Source organism: Danio rerio, chromosome 4 (assembly GCF_052040795.2).
Source record: "Danio rerio strain M-AB ecotype USA chromosome 4, GRCz13ab, whole genome shotgun sequence".
Classification (NCBI taxonomy): domain Eukaryota; kingdom Metazoa; phylum Chordata; class Actinopteri; order Cypriniformes; family Danionidae; genus Danio; species Danio rerio.
The window spans coordinates 19,571,508-19,595,999 of record NC_141024.2 but is presented as its reverse complement, the minus strand read 5'-3'; the positions used below and the strand labels follow the sequence as shown (position 1 = coordinate 19,595,999).

Genomic DNA, 24,492 nt, shown 5'->3' with positions numbered 1-24,492 from the left:
TGTATGCCACTTGTATGTTTATACAAGACACATTCTGTATTTCAGGTCCATTAAACGTGTATCACATCCATTGCTTCCATCTTCCACATTACTGGATCTCAATGTAGCATAAGTTAAAGTGTGTGAGAGCACAAAGGGGCCAAATGCACTACCAGTAAGTGAAAACAAAAGGTGAAAGCTGGCTCTCAAATCCTCATTATCAGAGTCTGAACGTGTTTATGTGTTATTAAAACATAAATTAATAGTATCTAAATTAGACTAAAACGAAAATACAAAAATGCAGAAACAAAACCAAGTAGCATTTTATCCCTAAATATCTCAGACTCAAAAAAATAGCATCAAAGAGAACCCAATTAGGATTTACGGTAAATGGACTGTTAATCACTCAAAAGCCTTTTGTTTGGCAAAAAAAAAAAAAACTGTCAAGTCACGTTCAGCCAAGCCGCGTTGCTCTCACACAGTAATTAAAAACCCAACAGACTGTAAATTGGAATTTTGAGGCTTTCGATGCATGTCTGGAAACATTTAAGTCATCTGTTTATTATTCATATTTCCAGCAAAACAAGTTAAAAATACTGATGACATACTGAACTCATAATTATTGCAAAACTAAATAAATACATAAAAAAGCAAGTACAAAGATAAACAAAAATAAACGTTTTTAAATTTTATTTAAGAATAGGCAAACATTAATCACAATTAATTGAATCCAAAATAAACGTGTGTTTTGACAAAATATGTCTCAAATGTCTCAGTGAATATAGGCAAAGTATTTTGTTGCATTTAAACAAAACGCATTTATTAAACATTCATTCATTCATTTTCTTTTCGGCTTAGTCCCTTTATTAATCTAGGGTGATGAACCGTCAACTTATCCAGCATATGTTTTACACAGCGGATGCCTCTGGGAAACATCCGTACACACACACTCATTCACACTCATATACTACGGACAATTTAGCCTACAATATTCTCCTGTAACGCATGTCTTTGGACACCCGAAGGAAACCCACGCGAATGCAAAGAGAACATGCAAACTCCATACAGAGACTACTTACTGTGCCACCGCATCACCCCATTTATTAAACAGATATATTTATTAAAATAATATTTAAGTCAACAAACAAATTAAGAATTTAGAATTCAAACAAAATATTGCATAAAAAATTACAACCTACAAAATGTTAAACTATATTTTTTTTATTCTTGATTTTTCCTTTTTTTTGTTAATTTGTATTTGTTATTTTTCTAAAACATATACATTTTGCTGTACTAGTTTTTGGCCCATTATCGTGAGTTAATTAGTTAGCTATGCTCCAGATTTGGCTTCCCTACGGACTAATCTAATGTATGTGCACAAATATAATATTGTGTAGCTTCCTATTTTAAAAATATTAATTTAAATATCTGTGAGGGGTGTACTTTTACATGCTGAGCAATGTATGTGTGTGTTTATTTAACAAGTATATGTCATACACACACAAACAAACAAAAAAACTGCGTTTTACTGCCAGCGTTAGTAAAAACTATAATTAAAATAAATAGGAAATTTGTATCAGATATTGCAAAAATAAATATATAAATTTTAAAAAGCAAATAAAATATACTTAAGTTTAAAAGTTTACATTTTTTAATTAAAATTAATTTGAAATAATATCAATTATTTCAATTATTATAATAATTTACATTATTGATTGAATAAAGTTTACTTCAGTTCTGCTTCTGTTCTATGTAAAATTAGTATTGCACAATTTAGAATCCAAATGCTACTACATAAAAAATATTGTGCCAAAAACATATACAAAAGACTAATTTCTCTGGTGTAAAACTGAAGTCATCTGGAACTACAGGATGCATCACCAACTTAACACCTATAGATCAGTCTACAACACAATATTGCATTCAGCAGTAAATATCTATTGTGTATCAAAAGCAAGACAACTTTCTTTTCTACCAACATGCAACTAAAGTAATAAAAGTGAGGCCAATGAAACCCAAACCACGTAATTTCCAGGAACTTACACTGAAGGGAATTACATCACAGACACACATGCACAAATTCACACGCACTCACACACACACACAAGTAAAAATATTCACACATAGACGAGAGACAGGAAACACGCATGAGCACGAACACACAGTTCAGAGCACTTCAGGAATGCATGGCTTTTCCAGCCAAGCTAGTTTCATCCAGAGAATACATAAAGTGCTTAGTCAGCTTTTGCGGCCTCCACTTTGATTAATTTGTCTCACAATATTTTTCATTCATATCAGGAAAAAAAGAAAAAAAATCTCCTAATAAGAAAACTCAAAGAAATTATCTTTGTAAGCTAAGACACAAAGTATGAAATGATACAGTCATAAGAAACATATGCTGACTAAAATCATGTCCATAAAAGTGTTTAAGAGATGATGGTGTGCTAACTATTTAGCAGCTTTCATTTGTAATCTGGTAATCATAAAGCAGTCGCTTTGCCTTCAGATTCTGCCTGCGTCTGAAAACTGCTGCCTCAGAGTGCAATAAACTACATCTGAGTCATATGATTGTCACGTCATGTAAACTGAGGTACAATACTTTTATCTGAAAGATTTTTAGAGGCGACATGAATGCATCTTTAATATTGCAGAGTTGTGTTTTCACATTTTTGTGGCCAGTAAACCAAAAAAAAAAACACTCATGAGAAATGTTAACAGTGGTGAAAACATGTTTTGAGCTACCTATTGAAATTCTGATTTTTTTCAACATTATGAATTTATAATAGGCTGTAATAATAAATCAGCATTTTTGTAGTCAAAATGTTTCTAGATTTTCTGTTTCTTGACTCTATTTGAATAGTTAAATAAATTTTAGTAATCAAACAGCATATTAAAAGAATAAAAATGGCAAAAAATCCCTTTATTCCTATTTATATAAGAATGTAAGAACAACTGTGTAAATATTTTATGGAAATTAAATTATTAAGTATTATTATTATTATTATTTTATTTTTATTTAATTTTTTTTTTTTTTTTTTTTTGTTACTTTTGAAAAGTACATTCTATACTGTACAGTGGTAATAAATGTCTATCACAATTTCTTCCAGTAAAACTAGTGTATATTACATGAAAAAGTATACAAGTAATTACAGTACTTAAAAAAGGAAAAATAAATCTTGAACAAGTGACTTTCGTTGCAACTCTGGAGATGAAGGGGAACAATTATTCATTTAACTGACAATTTCAACATGCAGACATCTTATTTATTCACTTCTTTATATTGTTTGTTTGTTTGTACTTAATTCCATGGCATTTCATTCCATATACATCTACAGTTGAAGTCAGATATATTAGCCCCCCTGAATTATTAGCCCCCCTATTTATTTTTTTCCCCATTTTCTGTTTAACTGTGAGAAGATTTTTCTCAACACATTTCTTAACATAAGTTTTAATAACTCATTTCTAATAACTGATTTATTTGATCTTTGCCATGTTGACAGTAAAAAATAGACAAGATATTTGACAAGACACTTCTATGCAGCTTAAGGTGACATTTAAAGGATTAATTTGGTTAATTAGGTTAACTAGGCTACTTAGAGTAATTAGCCAAGATATTGATTAACGATGGTTTGTTTTGGAGAGAAAAAAAAATAGCTTAAAGGGGCTAATCATTTTCTCCTTAAAATAGTTGTTAAAAAATTCAAAACTGCTTTTATTTTTTAGTCACTTTGAGTTTACTCAAATGTTCTTGAATATTTCACATTGTTACAATTAACTTAAAATGTGCAGCACAATTGTTTATTTTACCATTTATATAACTGCATAAAACATTCCGTAGCCAATAAAGATGTACAAATAAATTGTAAACTATGAACCTTATTACAGTTAACTTAGAGTTGAGTCAACACATAAAACAAATATAACATTTGCTGACTAATTATTCACATCATTTTCTATCAATTCTATACTGGTCTATACTATTGTTTCTATAATATGAGATGCACTATAAGTACTACACTCTATCTATTGTTTTACCACATCATAAATAGCCACAATCATTAATTTAGTAAATTCTAACAATAAATATTACTTGGGTACAACTGGCAGATAATCTCACTAACTGTGTATACATATACAAAACAATACTTAAGCGAACAAGCCAATTTTTGCGGTAAAAACTTGTGCTGTTAAACTCTGAACAAATTTTAACAAATCAAGCCCCATAAATATCCCAACTTTAATGTATTCATATCAGCATGACAAATAAAGATACGGTCCTATAAAAGGTCAATATATTGACATATACAGCCTTAAAAGTGAAAACAAACTCCCTCTAATACATGTGGGGCCCAGCTGTCATTTATCAAGATTTATTAACCACAACTTTACTGGAAGTGTCCTTACCTGGAGCCCCCGGGTTTGATGTTTCGGGCTTGTTGAAAGGGTCTTCTCTAGTCTTCAAGTTCATGATGGACACAGGGGTGAACCAGACCAGACCGGCATCAGGGTGATTCACTGGAGAAATGAGTCAATCATCCACAGCTATAAAAAGGGAGATTCCTGCTTGAGTTTCTCAATATGCACATCAACACACCAGAGGTAAGCGCTCACTCATTCTTGTCAACATGGGCACCAAACATCTCTATATGACCTTTAGGCTTCTTGACTGTGTAGTTTCATTTATTATTGGACTGTACTCAGCAACTTAAGTGCATTGATTTTTGGTTTTTTGAATTACACACAACTAAGGGACTGATTTAGCATGAATCTTCAATGTAGTGAAGATCATAAATCATTCTAATCGTGCTGAGTTAGTGGTTAAATAAACATATCTAATTGTTGAAAGCAGACATTTTAGTTGAAATTATGATTATTTTTAATTATTCTTAAGTTTTAATGTTGGTTTTGTATTGTCTAATGATTAAAATGTATAAATAAAAACTAAAAACTAAACATAAAAAATAGTATTACTTTCATTTTGTCTAAGGAATGTCAATTTGTATTTATTTATTTATTTTAAAGTGCACAAAATAAAAATACATGTGTTTGAGTAAAACCTTATTTAAAGTGTATTTAACTGTTGTGTAAATGAGTAATGTTTAGGCTAGCTTTATTCATTATTTTACTGTATTTAACATATTGAACTGGGATATTCTGATGTACACAACAAACTATTTGAAAAAATATAATTTCATTTGGTCTTTTGCAGAAATATGAAGTCTTCAATGATTTTTTGCTTGTTAATATCATCCCTGGTGGCCGTGAGCATCAGTCGACCCACGGCTCCCGAAGACAGGATACGAATCATTGCTCGAACCACCATCAGCCGAATTAAAAAAATCAAAGATGAGGTAAATGTTTTGCAACGATTTAAGCCCCTTCATGTTGTTCCAAACCCCTATGACTTACTTTTTTTCTGTGAAACTCAAAAATATGTTATTTTTAATCATCTTGGAAAACAAACAACTTTAGCTCTTTAGCTGACTAAATATGGATTTTATTTCCTTGTTGTCACTGTATGGGAAATCAATAAATAAGCTTACATTTAGACATACAGTACATGCAGAAAATACATAATTTTATTTATTGGACTAAAAATATTGTTGGCACTTGGTTTAGCATGATGTACTTCAAATTGGTAAAATTATTTATTTATTTATTAGACTAAACTAATTAAATGCTTGATGTTCAGTTCAATTTGATATATTTTTGTACTTTTGGTATTTAGAAAATAGAAATAATAGAAAAATCATTTATTTATTGGCCTAAAATAATTTGGTGTTGGCAGGACATTGAAATTGATGCTTTTTTGCATTTAAATAAATAAGCATAAAACATTTTTTTTTTTTTTTGATGGGATTTGCAGTATTTTTTTTTTCTTTTCACTTTGCATTGTCCATTTTTTTTAAGAAAATTGAGATAATTTTTTATTAGTGTACAATTTTTTTTTGTTTGTTGTTTGTCATTACATCTTTTTTTTTCCTTTTTATATCATATCATTTAGTTTTTTATGTATTTATTACACCAAATGTGATGTTTAAATATGGCAATAAGTACAGCTTAATGTTGTTCTTGTTACCAGGAACAAAGCAAAGAAAACTACATGGTGAAAAATCATGTCAAGCACTGTAGTGTTACTAAATAAGAAATCTATTTAAATATTTTATAAATAAAAACTTTCGTTTAGAATTATATTCTCTCATTCTTTTATATACTTAATTACTTGTGTACTGTTGTTTTTTATTCTTGAGAAACTCTTATATCTTTTAGTTTGGCTGGGATAAAGTTTAACATTTTTGGCAAATATTTTTAAGGTCAATATTTATTAAAATGATTAGAAATTATTCTTCTCAATTCGCTACAGAATAAATGACTGTTGTCCAATAACTTGCCTAATTAACCGATCTTGCCTAGTTAACCTAATTAACTGATTTAATAAAGCCTTTCATTTGCACTTTAAGCCAAATACTAGTATAATGACTAGTAAAATATCTAGTATAAATAACTACTAAAATAACAGGTAAAAAAAAAATATGTTTTAACTCTATGGCAAAAACTAATTAGTTTTTAAAACTATGTTGTTTAAAAATGTTGGGAAAAAAGGCTCTTGGTTCTTGGCCTTTCTAATTAAATGATACATTTTTTATTCATTCATTCATTTTCCATCAGCTTAGTTCTTGATTTATCAAGAGTCACCACAGCAGAATGATCAATGACTAAATTCCACTAATAGTTTGAACGTCAACTACATATAAAAACACATAACAATTACAATCAGTAACATCTGCATATCTCTCTAGCACTTCCAGATGTCTCCAGAGATTGATTTCGGCCCTGACATCGACAACCCCATTGATGGTCTCAGTTCTGTCTTGAGTTACTTGAGTTACCTGCAGTTGCGGTTGCATGTTCCTCCAGCTCAGCACCTACAGCAGGTCCAGATAGACTTAGAGACTCTCCTGAGGACACTGGAGGAACTGGCCGTCTCACAGGGATGCCCTCTACCCAATCCCGAGACCCCGGTGCATAAAGAAGAAACAGCCTTCCCCGTCACCTCCAACTACCTGCACCTCCTGGAGCTCCAGAGGTTCCTGGAGAAGCTCTGCCTCAACATAGACAAACTGAAATACTGCAAAGATACAGATGTGGCTGAGACATTCATTCTCTGAAATGTGTAAGCCATGCATTGTTACTTCTATGCATCACTTTTAAAACACAATGGCACATGCAAGGACTAGTTCTCTAAATTATTTAACTTATTTCACTTGTTTAGTTCTCAGTTTTTATGTTAGTGCTGCAGCTTTCTATTTTCTAAGCTATATTTTTGATATTACAACATAGCACTGATAATTCCAACTTGCCTGTAGTTGTGGATTGTGTTATAATATGTGTTATATACTGTAAGAAGAAGGATTGTAAAGATTGTATGCACTTTTGTTTTTTTAAGATTTTTAAAATAAATTATGTTTACAAAAATCAGTGGCCTATACTGTCTTTTCTTGTTTTTGTAATGGAGAGAAACTTGTCCTAACACGTTTGTACATAATTAGGTGAGACTGATTATTTTTATTAGATCAGAATCTGTCATTTGGAGTTTTCTTATGGTTTTCTTCACTGTAGAGATTTTATTTTCTAATGACTTTTCATTAAATAAGGAAAAGACAACAATAAAGAGCAAAAAGCCTTACTTTTTAAAGCATGGTTGATTCTATTTATTTAATTTTTTGTTTTATTTTTGAGTTATTTGGGATTAAGTGTAGTGCTAGCGCCAGGATTTCTAAAAGACAAAACTATGACGACACTGGCTGAGAATTTTAGGGCAGGACACAAGTTGCAAAACCATTATTTTATTTTCATGTTGCTCCATTTAGAGATTTTTGAATGTTCTGCTTTCATAACTTGTCTTCTTTATGAGAAGTTGGATAGCAAACATACAGACCGCACATTTGTGTATGTGGCCAATAAAGGGAGAACAGGCAGCAGTTGAATAGGAAGATCTCTCTGGATTTAATAATTTCATCAGAAATGAGCAGCAATAGAAATGTAGGCAACAGCATAGTTACAAGTATATTCACACAGTATTTAAATTAGTTAATGTATTTCAAACTTGTTTAAACTTCAAACTTCTTGGATTTATTGACTGATTTGAAATGTAACAAAAAAAGAATTATTAGTTCACTGGAGTCTGAAAAATTTCCAAAAGCCCGAAAGTAGCCTTATTAAATTAAATTATACCACAAAATCTTCCTACTGTAATATATGATTAGTAATGTGCACTGCTAAGAACTTTAGCAACTTTAAAGGTGATTATCTCAATATTTAGATTTTTTTATTTATTCATTTATTTATTGAACCCTCAGATTCTGGATTTTCACATAGCCTAGTTGTATCTTGGCTTAATTTTGTCCTATCAAAACAAACTATACAAGGCAAACTTAAGACTTAAGAAAGGTTTGTGGTCACATTATTATATTATATTATATTATATTATATTATATTATATTATATTATATTATATTATATTATATTATATTATATTTTATTATTCATTTATTCATTTTCGGCTTAGTCCTTTTATCAATCTGGGGTCACCACAGCAGAATGAACCGCCAACTTATTCAGCATATGTTTTACGCAGCAAATGCCCTTCCAGCTGCAACCCGTATCTGGTAAACATCCACACTTACTCATTCACACTCATACACTACAGACAATTTAGCCTACCCAATTCACCTGTACCACATTTCTTTGGACAGTGGGGGAAACCGAAGCACCCGGAGAAAACCCACGCAATAGCAGGGAAAACATGCAAACTCCTCACAGAAACGCCAACTGACCCAGCCGAGGCTTAAGGCTTTTTGCTGTAATGCGACAGCACGTATATTATATTATATTTTATTATATTATATTATATTATATTATATTATATTATATTATATTATATTATATTATATTATATTATATAGACTAAACATTTCATAATTTGCATGATATTTTATTCTTAAATCTTTTCAACAAAAACACAATACTGTTTTTAGGCCCGTAGCCAGCCTGGTGAAACGGGTGCTTCTTTTTTTCTCAAATATGTGGACATTTTTGCAGGTATTATCCTCATTGGATTTTAGTGACATTTTAAGATGGATTAGCTTGTCAGATGGTCATCATAACTTTTCAATGTACCAAAATATTTCCTTAAGATTTAGATAAAAGAAATATGAATAAATACTTATTTTTAAAATACAAATTTATTACATCATTAGAAAATTTATATCATTAGAAAACAAATAGGAAACTTTTCAAGTTTTCAATTAAAAACTGTGGCCTATTTTCATTTATTAGTCAAATGACAAGCTGGCCAGCACATTCATCTTTCCTTAGTCAGAATTTGGTAATTTCAATTATAAATAATGAAAACATAATGATGATAATAATAATAATAATAATAATAATAATAATAATAATAATAATAAAAGAGCTTTATGATTTTTCAAGCCTTTCTTGTAAAATAAGTGCATTTGATACATTTCATGGATAACAACAATAGCCAAATTAGTATTCAAATTCATTTTATTATGGGCCACTTTTGTAGCTTCACACCTTTTTATTGTTCATTTTTGTTTCAAGAATAAGGTCCAAGATTTAAAATAAAAGTACTTGTAATGTTTTCCCTATTAGGAAACAATACAGTGGTGAAAGATGACTTCACTTACATCCGATTGAATGTCTTTTTTCACAGCTGGATGTTAGATTCGTGAAAAATAATAGTTTGTTGACGATCAACAGATGATTTGGCTTGGTCTTGAAGCATTTTTCACAATTTATGATGGTGTAGCAGTCAAAGTAGAACAAATAAGCTCATGTATACGACACATTCTGGACCTTTGTCATTGAGGAGGGGGTCTTTCGAATAAATAATGAGGTAACAACAAAAATGTATATAGTCAACATCAACCCACTTTATTAAACTCCACAACTTTATAACAGCCTATAAAAGTCAATAAATTGTCTACTATATTCGTCAAAAATAGCATAAACAAACAAACAACACTGATACTTATTTTTTCAGCTATCTTAATCTGTTGTTAATCACGAGCAGGTGGACTGTCGCGTATTACTGACCTTTTATCCATTTTTGACGTTGTGCGTGTTGAATGAAGCTTGCTGATTGGTTAATGGTGAAGTTTGTCGAGCGTTATGTTAAAGTTTAGTTAAAATCCAGAAGGAATGGTTGTTTGTTTTGCGTTTCCAACTACGGTTTCTTGTCGATCTTCGACTGAGCAGGTAGGCCTACAGTAACAAAATGTCCTCAAATACTGTCTTATCCATCAAATGCCGCTGACTTCATCCCTTTTCAGTACACATTTTATATGTTTGAGAAATTAAGCGGGAACGGATGCATTTACGTCACAGGCTTTGTAGCTGTTTTGCATTGGCTGACAGGATTTTTTAGTGTTAAGTAAAGTTAAATTAAGAAAATTGTTGTAAAGGGATGACAGCATTGCTACAAATACCATGTAGACTGTAGTTTGTTGTAGTAATTCAGTTTTTGAATTAGGCCTATAAATAGACTGTACATAGGTAAGGTTTTATGATTTATTACGTTTTTTCATGTTTCTTAAATAAGTTTGTTTTGATCTTCTGCACTATTTAAAATAACTGTTTTCTATTTTAATATATTTTGAACTGTTAATATTTTTTGTGATTTAAAAACATTTCAGCATCAATCACATGATCCTTCAGTAATAATATTAATATGCCAATTAGCTCCTCTAAAAACATTTATTATTATGTTGAAAACAGCTGAGTGTTTTTTTTCTTCTTCTTTTTTAATCAATAGAAAGATCGGAAAACAGATGTTTTTGAAATATAAATCACACTATAAATGTCTTATTCATCACTTTTGATCCATTATGCAAAAATTAAAATCTCATTTTATTTTTGCTAAATTCTACTCACTCCAAGCTTTTGAATAGTGGGTAATGTTACAAAAGCTTTTTTTATTATTTCAGATAGGTTAAATTGTAACATTTGGAATTTGCTAATCATAAAAGAATACTGAAAAAAATACTCAACTATTTTTGTTAATAATAATAATAATAATTAATAGACTTTTTTGAAAATCAAATCAGCATATTAGAATGATTTGTAATGATCAAACATTTCAGCTTTAAAAACATAGGTATTAAAAAATAACATTATAAATATTTTCTAAAAGAAAAGAGTCATTTTAAATGGTACAACTATATATTTTAAAAATGTGCAGTTTTTTGACTGTACTTAAGATAAAATTAATGCATGCTTCTTGAGCAAAAGGCATTTAAAAAAATTATATATATATATATATATATATATACACACACACACACACACACACACACACACACACACACACACACACACACACACACATACATATATATATATATATATATATATATATATATATATATATATATATATATATATATATATATAAACCTTTGACTGGTAAGCATGTATGTGAATCACTACCAAACTCATATGTTTGGATAATATGTTTGGATAAAATAAATATGTTTGGATAAAGAAGAAAATCAACTATGGTTTTGATACATTAAAAGTGTAGTAACCATGTAGTAAATTTTGCCATTCAATATTATTGTTTATCATTTTTATTTTTACCACAAATATTTGGTTAAACTATGGTTAGATTAACAAAACCGTTGTCACCGTGGTTTAACTACAAGCAGTTTTTATTTTTGTTATTTGTGGTAAAAAAAAAAAAAAAACATGGTTAGTTTTAATTTACTACCCCTACCCCTTTTTAAACCAAATATGAATGTAAGATTTACAAACCTGAAGCTGTCGTTTAAAGTTTGAGCTGTAGTTTCTCTTTTAACCCACAAGATGTCAGCAAAAGCTCACAATTGCTGCTCCTCTTTTTTTAAAGTTAAATTTTCATTCTTTATAGGTAGCATGAAAACTTTGTACAACTTATAGCAGATAATTGCTAGGAGGGTATTTATTATTGTTATTATTTTATTGTGTAGTATATTTAGTAGTATAGTAGTTTTATTTTGTAGCTGAAAAGAGCCTTTGGGGTTTTAAATTACTTTAAACTTTGAAACAGTCTCAAATGCTTTGTCCCTCGTAGTTTATTTATATATTTCGATCTAAAAATAATAGCAATGATGATTTTAAAAAGCAGTACTGGAGATAAATGTGTCATTGAGAGCTGCAAAAAGCTTTTCCAGGCGACTAGGGTGTACGCTTTGTATCCAAAGTAGCCTCCCCATCTATTGTTTCTCAGTATTGTTCAGATTTGGGGGCCAGCGAGACAGGAGAGGGTCAGGCTTCCTCTGTGCAAGGTTCACTGTTTCCTTTTTTATTTTTCTGTCTACTCTCACCCAGTGTAGCTTTGACTTGTTTTTGCATTGTACCAATACAAGTTCAGTGTAATTGCGCTGTGTGTTTTGCCTCCTGGGTAGACAGAGCTTGATGCATTAAACATGTGCACATTGATCCAGTATAATCTGCCAGCGTGCCAGCGACTGCTGCTGATCCAAACCCAATACATTACACTCTCCTGCGGCCCTTCTTTTCTCAGTGTGTTCGACATGCTCGGTGAACTCTTACTGGCTAATGACTTCTTCAAATAGAGAAGAAGATTTGCTGTTCCCAGTGTGTTTACCAGGTGCGTTTAGGTCACAAAAAAACATCTTGATATCTCATGTGATGCAATATAAATCCAGTTGTACATGTGTTACAAAACATTGTTTATGAGCTATATACAGTGGCCGGCATACAAGTACACTCCCTTTGAAAATTATTTTGATATTTTGAAAATTATGCTGATAATCATTGTCAATCGCATATAAAATACAAATTTGCATTTACATGAGTGTTGCTTTTAAAAGTAATATATTAAAATCTTACACTTAAAGTATTTAGTTATTTTAAAGGAGAGTAATGTGTTACTTTACTTTGTGTTACTTTTTAATCTGGTTTGCTTGTTAATAATGCTTGTAATAAAAAAATAGATATATGTAGGTAATATTTTTTCTTCTAATGAAAGTCTTATTTGTTTTATTTTGGCTAGAATAAAAGCAGTATTTAATTTTTTAAAAGCCATTTCAAGGTCAGAATTATTAGCCCCTTTAAGCTCGATAGTCTACAGAACAAACCATTGTTATACAATAACTTGCCTAATTACCCTAACCTGCCTAGTTAACCTATATCTATATTAAATCACTTTTATTGTCACAGCATCAGCAGCACGTGTGCTCTGATAAGTAAAAGCTTAGCATATACAGTACATACACACACACATAAAGTAAACACACAGATATTATGTGAATGCAAATGTTTAACCTGACTAATCAGTTGACAGCACACATTTTACTAATGTAGTTTAAATACAAATAAGACATGTTTAACATGAGAAATAAATATTCATTCATTCATTCATTCATTCATTTTCTTTTCGGTTAGTCCCTTTGTTAATCAGGAGTTGCCACAGTAGAATGAACCACCAACTTATTTACCATATGTTTTACGCAGCAGATGTTCTTCCAGCTGCAACGAATCACTGGGTAACACCCATACACACTCTTTCACAAACTTACACAAAGGCCAATTTTGCTTATTCAATATTGCCACCCACTGCGCCACCGTGATGTAGAAATAAATATAGATTAAAATAAATCGACAAAAATAATAAATTAAATTGCAAGTGAGGTATTCCAAAAAAAATCCAACCTTCAAAAAACAATGTAACCAAATTTAATATTTAGTTTTTCCAGTTTGTTTAAATGTCATTGCCTATTTCCATTGGGGTGTACTTATTTTTACATCATATTATAAATATATTTAGTTAAATTAGTTCCAGTTTTGACTAATCTAAGTAAAACTAAATAACAAGATTTGCACAAATATCTCAATATATAGGCCGGCATGGTGGCTCAGTGTTAGCACTGCCACCTCACAGAAAGAAAGTCACTGGTTAGAGTTCCAGCTGGACCAATTGGTGTTTCTGTGGGGAGTTTGCATGTTCTCCCTGTGTTTGTGTGGGTTTCCTTCAGGTGCTCCGGTTTCCCCCACAGACATTCACTATAAATGAATTACATAAAGTAAGCTGTAGCGAGGCGACCCCTGATAAATAAGGGACTAAGCTGAAGGAAAATGGTTTAATGAATCTCATTGTATACCATCTAAAAGAAAGCATCAATTGAAAACAAATTTCTAACAATTCTATTCAGGTGTATTCAGTTATGCTGGATGCTATGTAATAACTTCAGACTTTTAAGACAGATGTGCAAACAAATACTCCCACATAGCTGTTAATCATGCATGCATTCTAGCTGAAGCGCCCACACATGCTTGCATTCGCCGCCTTCAAATAGCCTATGTGTGGACTAGCTAACATGTTGCTAAAAATTTCTCTCCGCTGCTGGCTGATATCCCATGAGGTGCTGGTTTGAATGCATTAAAAGATGAAGTGCACACAATAGTGCTATTGATTCTCATTGTGCACCGGCTTGTTTGTGAGCATCTGTTTTTCAAGTCCCGTAGGAAATCTCCATTTATCTGCACTCTGATAAATTAATATTTGCTACATACAGTATGACAGCCAGGTGCTCCTTTGCTTCACATGGTGGCTTGCAGGAATTTTTGCATACGTTATCATAAAACCCAAAGCTAGTGAATAGAGATTGGTTGTAGTAAGTGATTACATAACCTATAGGTGTAATCACATTCCATAACCACAGCATTTAGAATTTAGTTAGATTTTCTAAAATGTTAATAATTCTTATGGTTTATATAATTATTTACTCAATGGCAGTTGCTGTTTCTTCCTAATAATTTGCTTTTTAAGTTCAGAATATGGAATGGGCATATTCTGGTTAATTGGAATCATATACAGCAAATGAATAATTCATTATTCAATTATCTGAATTCATTATGTAAAATAATGGAAAATATTTAAATGTGATTTCATTTTGTTACTTGTTTTTTAACTTATTAATACACTTTCTAAACTATAACAGAGTTGACAAAAACAAAGCAGACATTTTACACCATGTTGTGCTTTAGCTTAACATCAAACCAGATGCCATATGGCATGTCTAAAACAAAATTTTATGTATTCCTTTATTATTGATTTTAAAAAGGGAATGGGAAATTCTCTGAAATATCCCAGTAACAGAGTTGACAAGTAATTAATTTGAGTGTTTCCGAATGTTTTGCCAGAAGCAGGTGCAAATTAGCACAGGTTGTAACTTTATGGCTACAACATTCTATATGTAGAAAATTTTCATCATGAGTTCATATGAGAGCCACAGAAAGGTCTGAATTATCAGTGTAAACCGTAGGATTTTCTTTGACCCCTGAATTTTACTTTTTTTACAGTACAAAAGTGAGTTAAAGTATGACTTCAACATTTTCCATGCATTCCCACACATTTTTGAATAAATTAATAATAATAATAATAATAATAATAATATTTACAAGTTTTATGCTGTGTTTATGCAGTGAAGTTCATGTTAATGTCCTGTGTTTTTATATTTGTGCACAAATAAGATCTACACTGAGATAAATCTCTTATTATTGAAGTAAATTATGACATTTGTATTTTTCAGACATGAATGTGTGACTGCAGTAGGAGCATGCCCATTGCACTTCAACAGCAACTGTTTCTGAAATCATATACACATGAGTAAGTACTCCTTCTGAAGTACTTTAGAATCACTGTACTGTTTTTAAAATAATACTGTTTTTTTTTTTTACTTTACGCCTTTTCATATACTGTTTTTTAATGACCTGTTGTGCCTTTACGAATTGCTTTCTCAACTATTATATTAGGTAAAAAATAAATAAATAATAGTGTCTTATAAGCTGGGACAATTAATTTGAAACAAATTTTGTGTTGGAAGTGCCTTTAAAATTTTTATTATTCTTTTTTTAGACAGCTGATTACAATGAAAAAAAATGTGCAAATGGTTTTATTCAGGTACCTAGTGGCATAAGCAAAATATGGATTTTTTTTACTGAAACAAAAGAAAGAAATAGCAATTTAAAATCTCATATGAAATAAAACACATTTTAATTGCAATATAATCACTGATCAATATTTAACTGGATTTATATTAAAATTTTCTTTGTATTCTATTAGCAGAAATTCCTCAATAAACAAGTTGTCTGGCAGTTTCACAAACAAAAGAACTAAAATGGAGTTTTACACTTTTTAAGCAAAACTATCAATATGCTTTGAAAATTTACATCAACACAAGATCCCATGTTTTTTAAATGAAGAGCAAAAATAGATCAGATATCACTTTTGGCCTCATCTTACATTGTTATTCAAGCAAACTGTGTTTTCAGAGTTTAGAATTGAGAAATGAGTTTAGTTCAGTTCAGTGTGGTTTAATTTTCACTGCTGAAATTGCTAACACTGAAGAGCAAATCAATCGATGTGCTTTGATAAAAATATCGCTTTAAGGTGACAGTCGTGGCTTGCAGTATGCAGTGGTGTGTAAAAGTAGTTGCCCCTCACTATTTTTTTTTTTTTTTTTTTTGCATGTTCGTCACATTTTAATGTTTCAGATCATCAAACAAACTAATTTAAATATTAGTCAAAGATAACACAAGTAAACAGATCATGCAGTTTTTAAATGAAGGTTTTTACCGTTAAGGGGAAAAAATCTAAAACTACTTAAACCTGTGTGAAAAAGGGAGGAAATTTAAAAACATTCAGAAGATCTACCTGTCTGGGATAGGTTATAAAGGCATTTATAAAGCTTTGGAACTGCAGCAAACACCAGTGAGAGCTGTTATCTACAAATCGTCACCTTGGAATTATAAGGTTCTATCTAACATTTTTGTCAAAATTTAGTTATTGACATATTCTTATTAAATGACAACTTATTTACTTTATGGGATGCTTTTTATAAGTGTTTACATTTTAAGACATTTTATAAAAATAAAAAAAATATTAAACACATGCTGTTTGCTATGGAATGCAAAAAAACTTTGAAACTCGATATCTCTAAATCATTCAGAACGCAGATAGAATCTTATAATATCAAGGTGACGAAATGGCAAAAACATGGATCAGTGAAAAACCTGCCTAAATTACCTAAGAGCACAAGTATAACTGATCCAAGAGGTCACAAAAGACACCACAAGAGCAATAAAAGACCGGCAGGCCTAACTTGCCTTAGTTAAAGTGAATGTTCATGACTTCACCATAAGAAAGAGACTGGGCAGGAATGCTTTGCATGGCAGAGTTCCAAGATGAAAACCACTGCAGAGCAAAAAGAGCGTAAAGGCTTGTCTCAGTTTTGCCAGAAAACTTTCGGGAAAATACTCTGTTCTGCTTCAGGACCTGGAGGACTACCTGTGATAAATGGAACCATGAATTCTGTTGTGTACCAAAATATCCTGAAGGGGAGTGTTCGCCCATTTGTTAATGACCTCAAGCTAAAGCCTTGGGTTCTGCCGCAGGATAAGGGTTCTAAGCACACCAGCAAGTCCACTTCTGAATGACTAAAGAAAAACAAAATTAAGACTTTAGAGTGGTCTAGTCAAAGTCCTGACCTGAATCCAATTGAGATGCTATGGCATGACCTTTAAAAAGGCGGTTCATACTCTAAAACCATCTAATGTGGCAGAATTTCAACAATTCTGCAAAGATAAAAGGGCCAAAATTCATTCAGATTGCTGTAACAGACTCCTTGCAAGTTATCGAAAATGCTTGATTGCAGTTGGTTGCTGCTATTGGTGTCCCAACCAGTTATTAGGTTTAGAGGTCAAACCTATTTCTTACGGTGCTATGTAGTTTTTTATTTTGTTGTTCCTTAATAGTAAAAACCGTAATTACAAAACTGAATGATGTGTTTACTTGTTATCTTTGACTAATATCTAAATTTATTTGGTGATCTGAAACAATAAAGTGTGACAAACATGAAAAAAAAGAATCAGTAAGGGGCAAGCGCTTTTTCACACCACTGTAACTGCCTATGTGTGTCTGATCAATTCTGTTCAGTCCACATCCATCTATTAGCTGGACAGCCAAGGAATGAAAACTGAACATTAAACACAACTTGTGTCTTTTAGCTTCAGACCGTTAGGATTCATTGTTCCCCAGAGACAAAGGTACTTATCTCTATCAGAGGCAGCCTTTGTGGGCTCCTCCGGATGCTGGGGGTGGGTGAACATAAAGCACACGGGTCAGAAGGGGAAACCCTGCCCACATTATATCGGCCTATTCAGTCTGCAGCTCCACAATATGGAGTCAGTATGGGGAGATGCTTGTGGAACAGTCTATTATATTGTGAGACGTGGTGTAAAATGGACATTGCATTATTTTAAAACTGTATACAGAAAACATCATGCATGGTGGAAAACATAGTTTTTTTTGTGGACTGTAGGCATTGCGTCAGCCTTTGTTTGCTGTGCTGAGCTTAATGACTACACATTTTTCATCTGTGCAGTTGGGTTATGGGTTGATCTAATTTTAAAAATGGATTTCCTTTGAAGAGGCCTCCAGAGCAAGTGGCTTTTTGCCGCAATATGAAAAGTGGACAATGGTGTCTTGCTTCTGGCAAGTGTCTCATAATACAATTGTTGAACTTTCTACTGAGAACCAGATACCAGGAAGACAGAGAGATTGCCTTGCTATGTTTTAATAACACATGGCCTTTTGCTCAGACAGACATTTTGCCCACTGTCAGAATATTTTGTTGTTATATCACAGAGATATGCTTTTCAAAGTTTGTGTAGATGTAGGAAACATTTGCATGACAACAGTGTATTAAAAACTAAAAACAGAGTTCTTACTTAGCTTTTTTAAAACATCAGCATTTTCACAGTAATCCACATTCTCAGTGATCTACAAAAATAACAAAAAGATCTGTATTATGCATGCCAGGCCAATAGTTGGTGAAGTTGCCAGCACAAACACTTGTAGTCCGTCATTTTTGTATTCACACATGCCTGTAAACTGATCATTGGATGCATGCACAAATCAATACATATATATTAAATGTAGAAAATACTATATAGAAATATGCAGATGAGTTTCGAAAGTTTGACTGTTTACTCCATAAATGTTTTTAAGATTGACTCATAAAACATTTAAAGACTTGTATGTATGCTAAATCTTGCTAACTATATGCAATTTCATGCTAAAAACATACTAGTAGCTTGTAAAGGCGTGCTTGCAATATGTTAATTATTGCTAACAACATGTTAATTCATGCTAAAGCAGCATATTAATTTGTGGTTATTAACTGGCTAATCCATGCCAGAAACATTGTCACAGCATGCCAAGTTATGTTACTAACGTTTTAGTTCATGCTGGAAACTTCCTAATTCATGTTAACAACATTCTAATTTGTATCAAACGCATATACCACAATGCTAATTGTTGCTAAGAGAGACTACATTTACATGGACATCAGTAATCAAATTATTTGCCTTAATCTGAATAAGACAATATTATTAATGTGTTTACATTGGTTGCTTTTTGAATGTTTCTTTCATGATCCCGTTTTACATGTTACAGCACATAATTTGATTAACGTCATTGCGTCAACACACTATTCACATTTCCTCCAGAGTCTCATGTAATTTCAGGTGTTTAATTTTTAATTTGTCAATTTTAACTGCAGTTTGGCTCTTTCACTTTCATTTAGGAACATTTCATGCATGCCCCCCATGACAAATGAGATTTTGGATGTGAATGTGAACTGATGGAAGAGTGTTGTTTTAATGGATTTTGATTCCAGCATGCCATATGGAAAAAAAAAACTCTCTGTTTTGCAGTGTGTGTGTGTGTCTGTGGTCCTACTGACTCAATAGGTGTAGAGAATATTGTCAAACAGCCATGTGTGCTTGGAATATCCTGTCACAAAATGCATACTCCACATGTCTTAATCAGATGTCTTTTTTGTTCAATTATGACCTTAATCAGATTATATTAATCAAAAATATATATTTACATGTTAGACTCTTAATCAGAGTATTGTCTTAATCGTATTAAAATTGGATAATTGGTGTCCATGTAAACGTACTCAGTGTTAAATAAGCAAGTAAAATGCTTATTCATTGTAATATCTTTAACAAACCATAACATTGTCATGTTAGCAACATCAAAATCAAAGTTAAGCCAACATCAAAGTTTGTCAACACATTTAATCCTTTTACGCTAGTTAATATTTGCATTAGTTTGACATTATTTCAATGAACTCATACAACCTGAAAAATCCATTAATGAAAGTTTAATTTAGAAATATTTAAAAAATTCACAATTAATTCAGTGTTACACTTGTCATTTCTACATACTGTTATTATTTGTAAAAGATTACTAGCAATTTTAAGTGAAAATGTTTACAAAATGAACTACATTTATTTGATTGGGTCAATCAAGCTGTAATCATACAGTATGTTAACCCAAATGTTTTCCAAAAACCGAAAGACTGCCTTCTGCCATTCACCTTATTAAAACATCCTGTCCTCAAAAACATTAGCTTTGGTGCCTGTTCTCGTGAGATGTACTGATCTGGAGCAAATGTAAATGGTAAAAATAGTTTGTGTGTGCGTGTGTGTCAGAGGTCAAACTGGCATTGAGACACACAGGCTCCTTTCAATTGTACAAAGTTGGGCTTTCCATCAGGAAATTATGTTTCACTGGGACGGGACAATTCTGATTGTTTCTAAATTTGGTGAATTCCTTGGGATCAGAGAGGTAATCGTATCCCAGAATGCTCCTTCTCCCAGGAGGAATATTGAGAATGGATTATTATTGGCTATCTTTGACTGGGATCAGAGATAAGCCACTCTATTGACAAGACACAGAAGTGTGGCAAAAGTCAATTCTGAAGCGTGATATGAAGTGTGATGCAACATTTTGTTGTGACTGTTAGAGATGGTTTCTTTAAATTCCATGTTGGATTTTGTGATTCATTTTTAGATTGATATTTCTGTGTCTGAGGCAAGATGAAAAGGGATTTTCAATGTATCAAAGCAATAGGTGTAATATAGCTGTTATATTTTATTTTAATAATGAATGACAAACATTTTAAACATGATTTAAAGAAGACACGCACTACACATTGTCAGTCATATTTATAACAGTGTCATCTGGGAGTCACAGTGAAGCTCCATAATGGTAATCAACTGTCATTTTAAATCTTTACACTTTGCTTTATTTGAAATTTATTTATTTACCAGGGACAATGCTCATTAATCAACAGTAAAACTGTAAATAAGCCAGAGTTAGCTACAAGGACAAATTTTTTTTTTATCATTAGTTGCCCCTTGCCAGGTTTTAAAAAGGCAAACTAAAATAAAAAAACACATTATTACACATACAATAACAGCAAAGTTATATACAACAAAAGGATATACAAACAATTAAGAATTTCGTAAAAAGTCAGAGGAAAGAATTACACATGAATACAAACTTGATTTGCTCTTAGCCATTATTTTAATTGTATTTCATTGTTGAATTATTTGTAATACCCTATCTACAAACTACTACTTTTTACCCATTTTTCAGCAAAAAGTTTTTAATTATTTAAATGCAAAAACATTTATTATGTCTTTTTATGAGTATTATTATGGCGACATGGTGGCTCAGTGGTTAGCACTGTCGCCTCACAGCAAGAAGGTCGCTGGTTTGAGTCCCAGCTGGGTCAGTTGGCATTTCACTATGGAGTTTGCATGCTCTCGTGGGTGGCGTGGGTTTCATCTGGGTGCTCCTGTTTCTCCCACAGTCCAAAGACATTGAAGAATTGAATAAACTAAATTAACTGTAGTGTATGTGTGTAAATGTAAGATTGTATGGATTTTTCTGAGTACTGAGTTGCAGCTGAAAGAGCATCCGCTGTGTAAAACATTTGCAGGATAATTTTGCGTTTTTTTTCTGCTGATGTGGCAAACCCTGAGGATTAAAGGGACTAAGCCAAAGGAAAATTGAATGAATGTGTATATTTTATTTGTATATTTTAATATACATGTGTATATATTTTTTGAAGTATGCTGTTTAATTTTTATCTAACTATAAATCTGTAATGCTGAATGAAACCAGATCATGACTTCACACATATATTTTTTACTTTTTTTGCTTATTTGAAACATCAGAGGAGACATTTTTTCTGGCATTTAATATGCTTTCAGTGCATTTGAAATCACTTTTGTTAATGCAATGGACACAAAAATGGCTTGCCATTTTTATTTTATTTTTTTTGCTAATGTAATTTGCATATATTAAACATAAATATATTGAAAATAAATGTCTAATTTTTATAATTGTGAATATTTGTGGAATGTGAGTGTAAGGTCTTATAATTGTTGCTCTCACAATTACTATAATGGGGAGACTGCATATCTGTGTGTATTAATTTAATAATTTATGAAAATATAATATAAAAATAATATATAAAATGTGTGTGTATACAATTGCTGGTATTTTTTTTCCTAATTTTTTTACTTTGAATATTATATTATAATATATTATATTATATTATATTATATTATATTATATTATATTATATTATATTATATTATATTATATTATATTATACCACAAACTTATTTATGCACTCATATTGCCAAAAGCGTATTTAAAATTTTGTGGGGGAAAAAAAACATATGTAAATAGTAGTATATGCCACATGTAGGTTTTTATGCATTCATTTGTGTGTTTTTGAGCATGTATTTTTTTTTCTGTGTAGGTTGCCTAATTCTTTGACGACTGCCTGCTGTAGGGTGCTTGCACTCTGCTCTCTAACAATATGCTCAGCGAGGTGTGACCAGATATTGTGCATCTGAATCCTCCACTAGACTACTGATGCAGCCTAGAGAGCGAGGGGAGGAGAGAGAACAAGTGAGAGAGAGAGAGAGCAAAGCGGATCTCTCTCCCACACACACACACGCGCGCGCACAGACACAGATCTCGCTCTCCTGCAGTACAGTGCTGGTGGCTCTTCTGGAATTGTTTTCTTCTTCTCCTCGGGGAGAAAGGGTGAGTTTATTATTCTCTCCTTCATCTTCCAAAGGAATGTTTCAAAATGCAGAAGCTACAGCCTCACTGCAGATATCTGAATATCCTGATGTACTGTAGGTGTATAAATGTGACAGTCTCAGTCTGAAACGTGTGTGTCAGGTTTATAAACAGCTGTATTTGCTCTATGCTGCGCTATACCGGGTGACTGTGAACAATGTCATACTCCTTCACACATTCACATATGTGTGGTGAAGGGAAAATCTGGCAGATTCGGATGCATTCTGCTGCTGTTTCAGTAACCATGGTAAAGGCAGCCGGCGTATAGCAGCCCGTGCGTTTTCAGATAATCAGGTGATCCGGATGCTTTCAGAGAAAAGCCCACAAAAACATTAGCTTGACAGGTCATTAATCACGTTTTCACAGCCAAGTGTAATCAAGTCCTCCTGAGGAGCAATATCATGGATGTGCCAAGATGGTGAAAAACGTTTGCAACATTTGGAAACGACTGTCATATTTGCTGAAGTGTTTATGGTCAGAAAGGTCAACAGGTTGAAAAGGAATGTGTTGATGTCTAAAATGTATACATATTTTGATCCATAAACATCACATATCAACATGTTTTTAAATAGTGAGAGCGAGGATAGAATAATTCACCCAGCATTGATATTTAAAGGCAGGGTACGAAAAAAAATCATAATCAGGACATTTTATTCATCAATATATATGCATATACAGTGTAAACATGCATGGATTGATCCATTCAGGCCTGCAGCATGATAACGCCGTGTTAATGAAGAGTGTGACGGCACATGAGAGCCACCGTTGTGGAAAATGAGTGTGTACATGTAGTCAACATTATTGAGTTCAGCATTTTCAGTGTGAGGGAAGGGGAGGGGAAACTGTATGTAAAATAACAACACATTCAGCTCTCCAACAAATCAGTCGGTTTGGGGGGATTTAAGGTGTTCTGTTAAAACGATGGCAGCTGTGGACATGATGTTTTGATCTAGTTTGTGTTTAACAGTTTAATATGGGATTCAAATTGATAAAACTAGCTCTAAAGATGTTTCACCCTAAAAATACAATTAATATTGACAATAATAATGCTGAATGACATCGGAACAGGAATTCAACCATATATTTGATTTTTTTCTGGCCTTTAATATCCTTTCAATACATTTGAAATCACTTTTGTAAATGCAATTTAACATAAATGGACACAAAAATGTACTTATTAAACTTAAATATACTAAAATTAAATGAAAACATGCCTCATTTTTATAAGCGAATATTTTTTTTGTATATAAATATAAGGTCTTTGAATTATTTCTCACACAGTTTAATGGGAGATTCAAATTGATAGACCAGCTCTATCAATCAGTAGTAGTAGTAGTAGTAGTAGTAGAAGTAGTTGTAGTAGAAGTAGTAGTAAGTATAAGAATTTTAAAAATTAAAATAAGTGTAATGCAGTTTATTTTTTTCTGTTCATTTGAATTTGTCCCATTAAATTTTCAATTAAATTTCAT

At 31.9% G+C, this 24,492-nt stretch overlaps 2 protein-coding genes and 1 long non-coding RNA gene across 6 annotated transcripts in view; 2 read left to right on the top strand and 1 right to left on the bottom strand.

The window, feature by feature from the left end:
- LOC147844700 (uncharacterized) overlaps nucleotides 1-10,396 on the bottom strand; it is a 135,651-nt gene extending 125,255 nt beyond the window's left edge. For 2 of the 3 annotated variants that reach the window (XR_015483113.1, XR_015483114.1), the window contains exons 1-3: nucleotides 10,099-10,376; nucleotides 6,870-7,108; nucleotides 4,384-4,521 (exon numbers count right to left, since the gene is read on the bottom strand). This is a non-coding gene — a long non-coding RNA (uncharacterized LOC147844700). Of the gene's footprint in view, nucleotides 1-4,383; nucleotides 4,522-6,869; nucleotides 7,109-10,098 lie in introns of all 3 variants that reach the window. The other variant, XR_015483112.1, reaches the window with a different exon arrangement.
- On the top strand, nucleotides 3,046-8,127 carry lepb (leptin b). 2 transcript variants are annotated; one of them, XM_087247206.1, is made up of 3 exons: nucleotides 3,046-4,578; nucleotides 5,189-5,330; nucleotides 6,780-8,127. In XM_087247206.1, exons 2-3 carry the CDS (start codon nucleotides 5,193-5,195, stop codon nucleotides 7,146-7,148), a joined length of 507 nt encoding a protein of 168 aa, XP_087103332.1. In that variant the 5' UTR covers nucleotides 3,046-4,578; nucleotides 5,189-5,192; the 3' UTR covers nucleotides 7,149-8,127. The 2 variants fall into 2 exon arrangements, with proteins under 2 accessions (XP_087103332.1, NP_001025357.2); NM_001030186.3 differs by lacking the exon at nucleotides 3,046-4,578 and having other exon boundaries at nucleotides 5,193-5,330; nucleotides 6,780-7,257.
- Nucleotides 10,397-22,898: 12,502 nt separating the features above from the next.
- Nucleotides 22,899-24,492, top strand: part of prrt4b (proline rich transmembrane protein 4b) — a 30,652-nt gene continuing 29,058 nt past the window's right edge. Inside the window, exon 1 of the mRNA XM_087248169.1 lies at nucleotides 22,899-22,984. The gene's annotated coding sequence lies outside the window, so the exon portion shown is untranslated. The remainder of the gene's footprint in view (nucleotides 22,985-24,492) is intronic.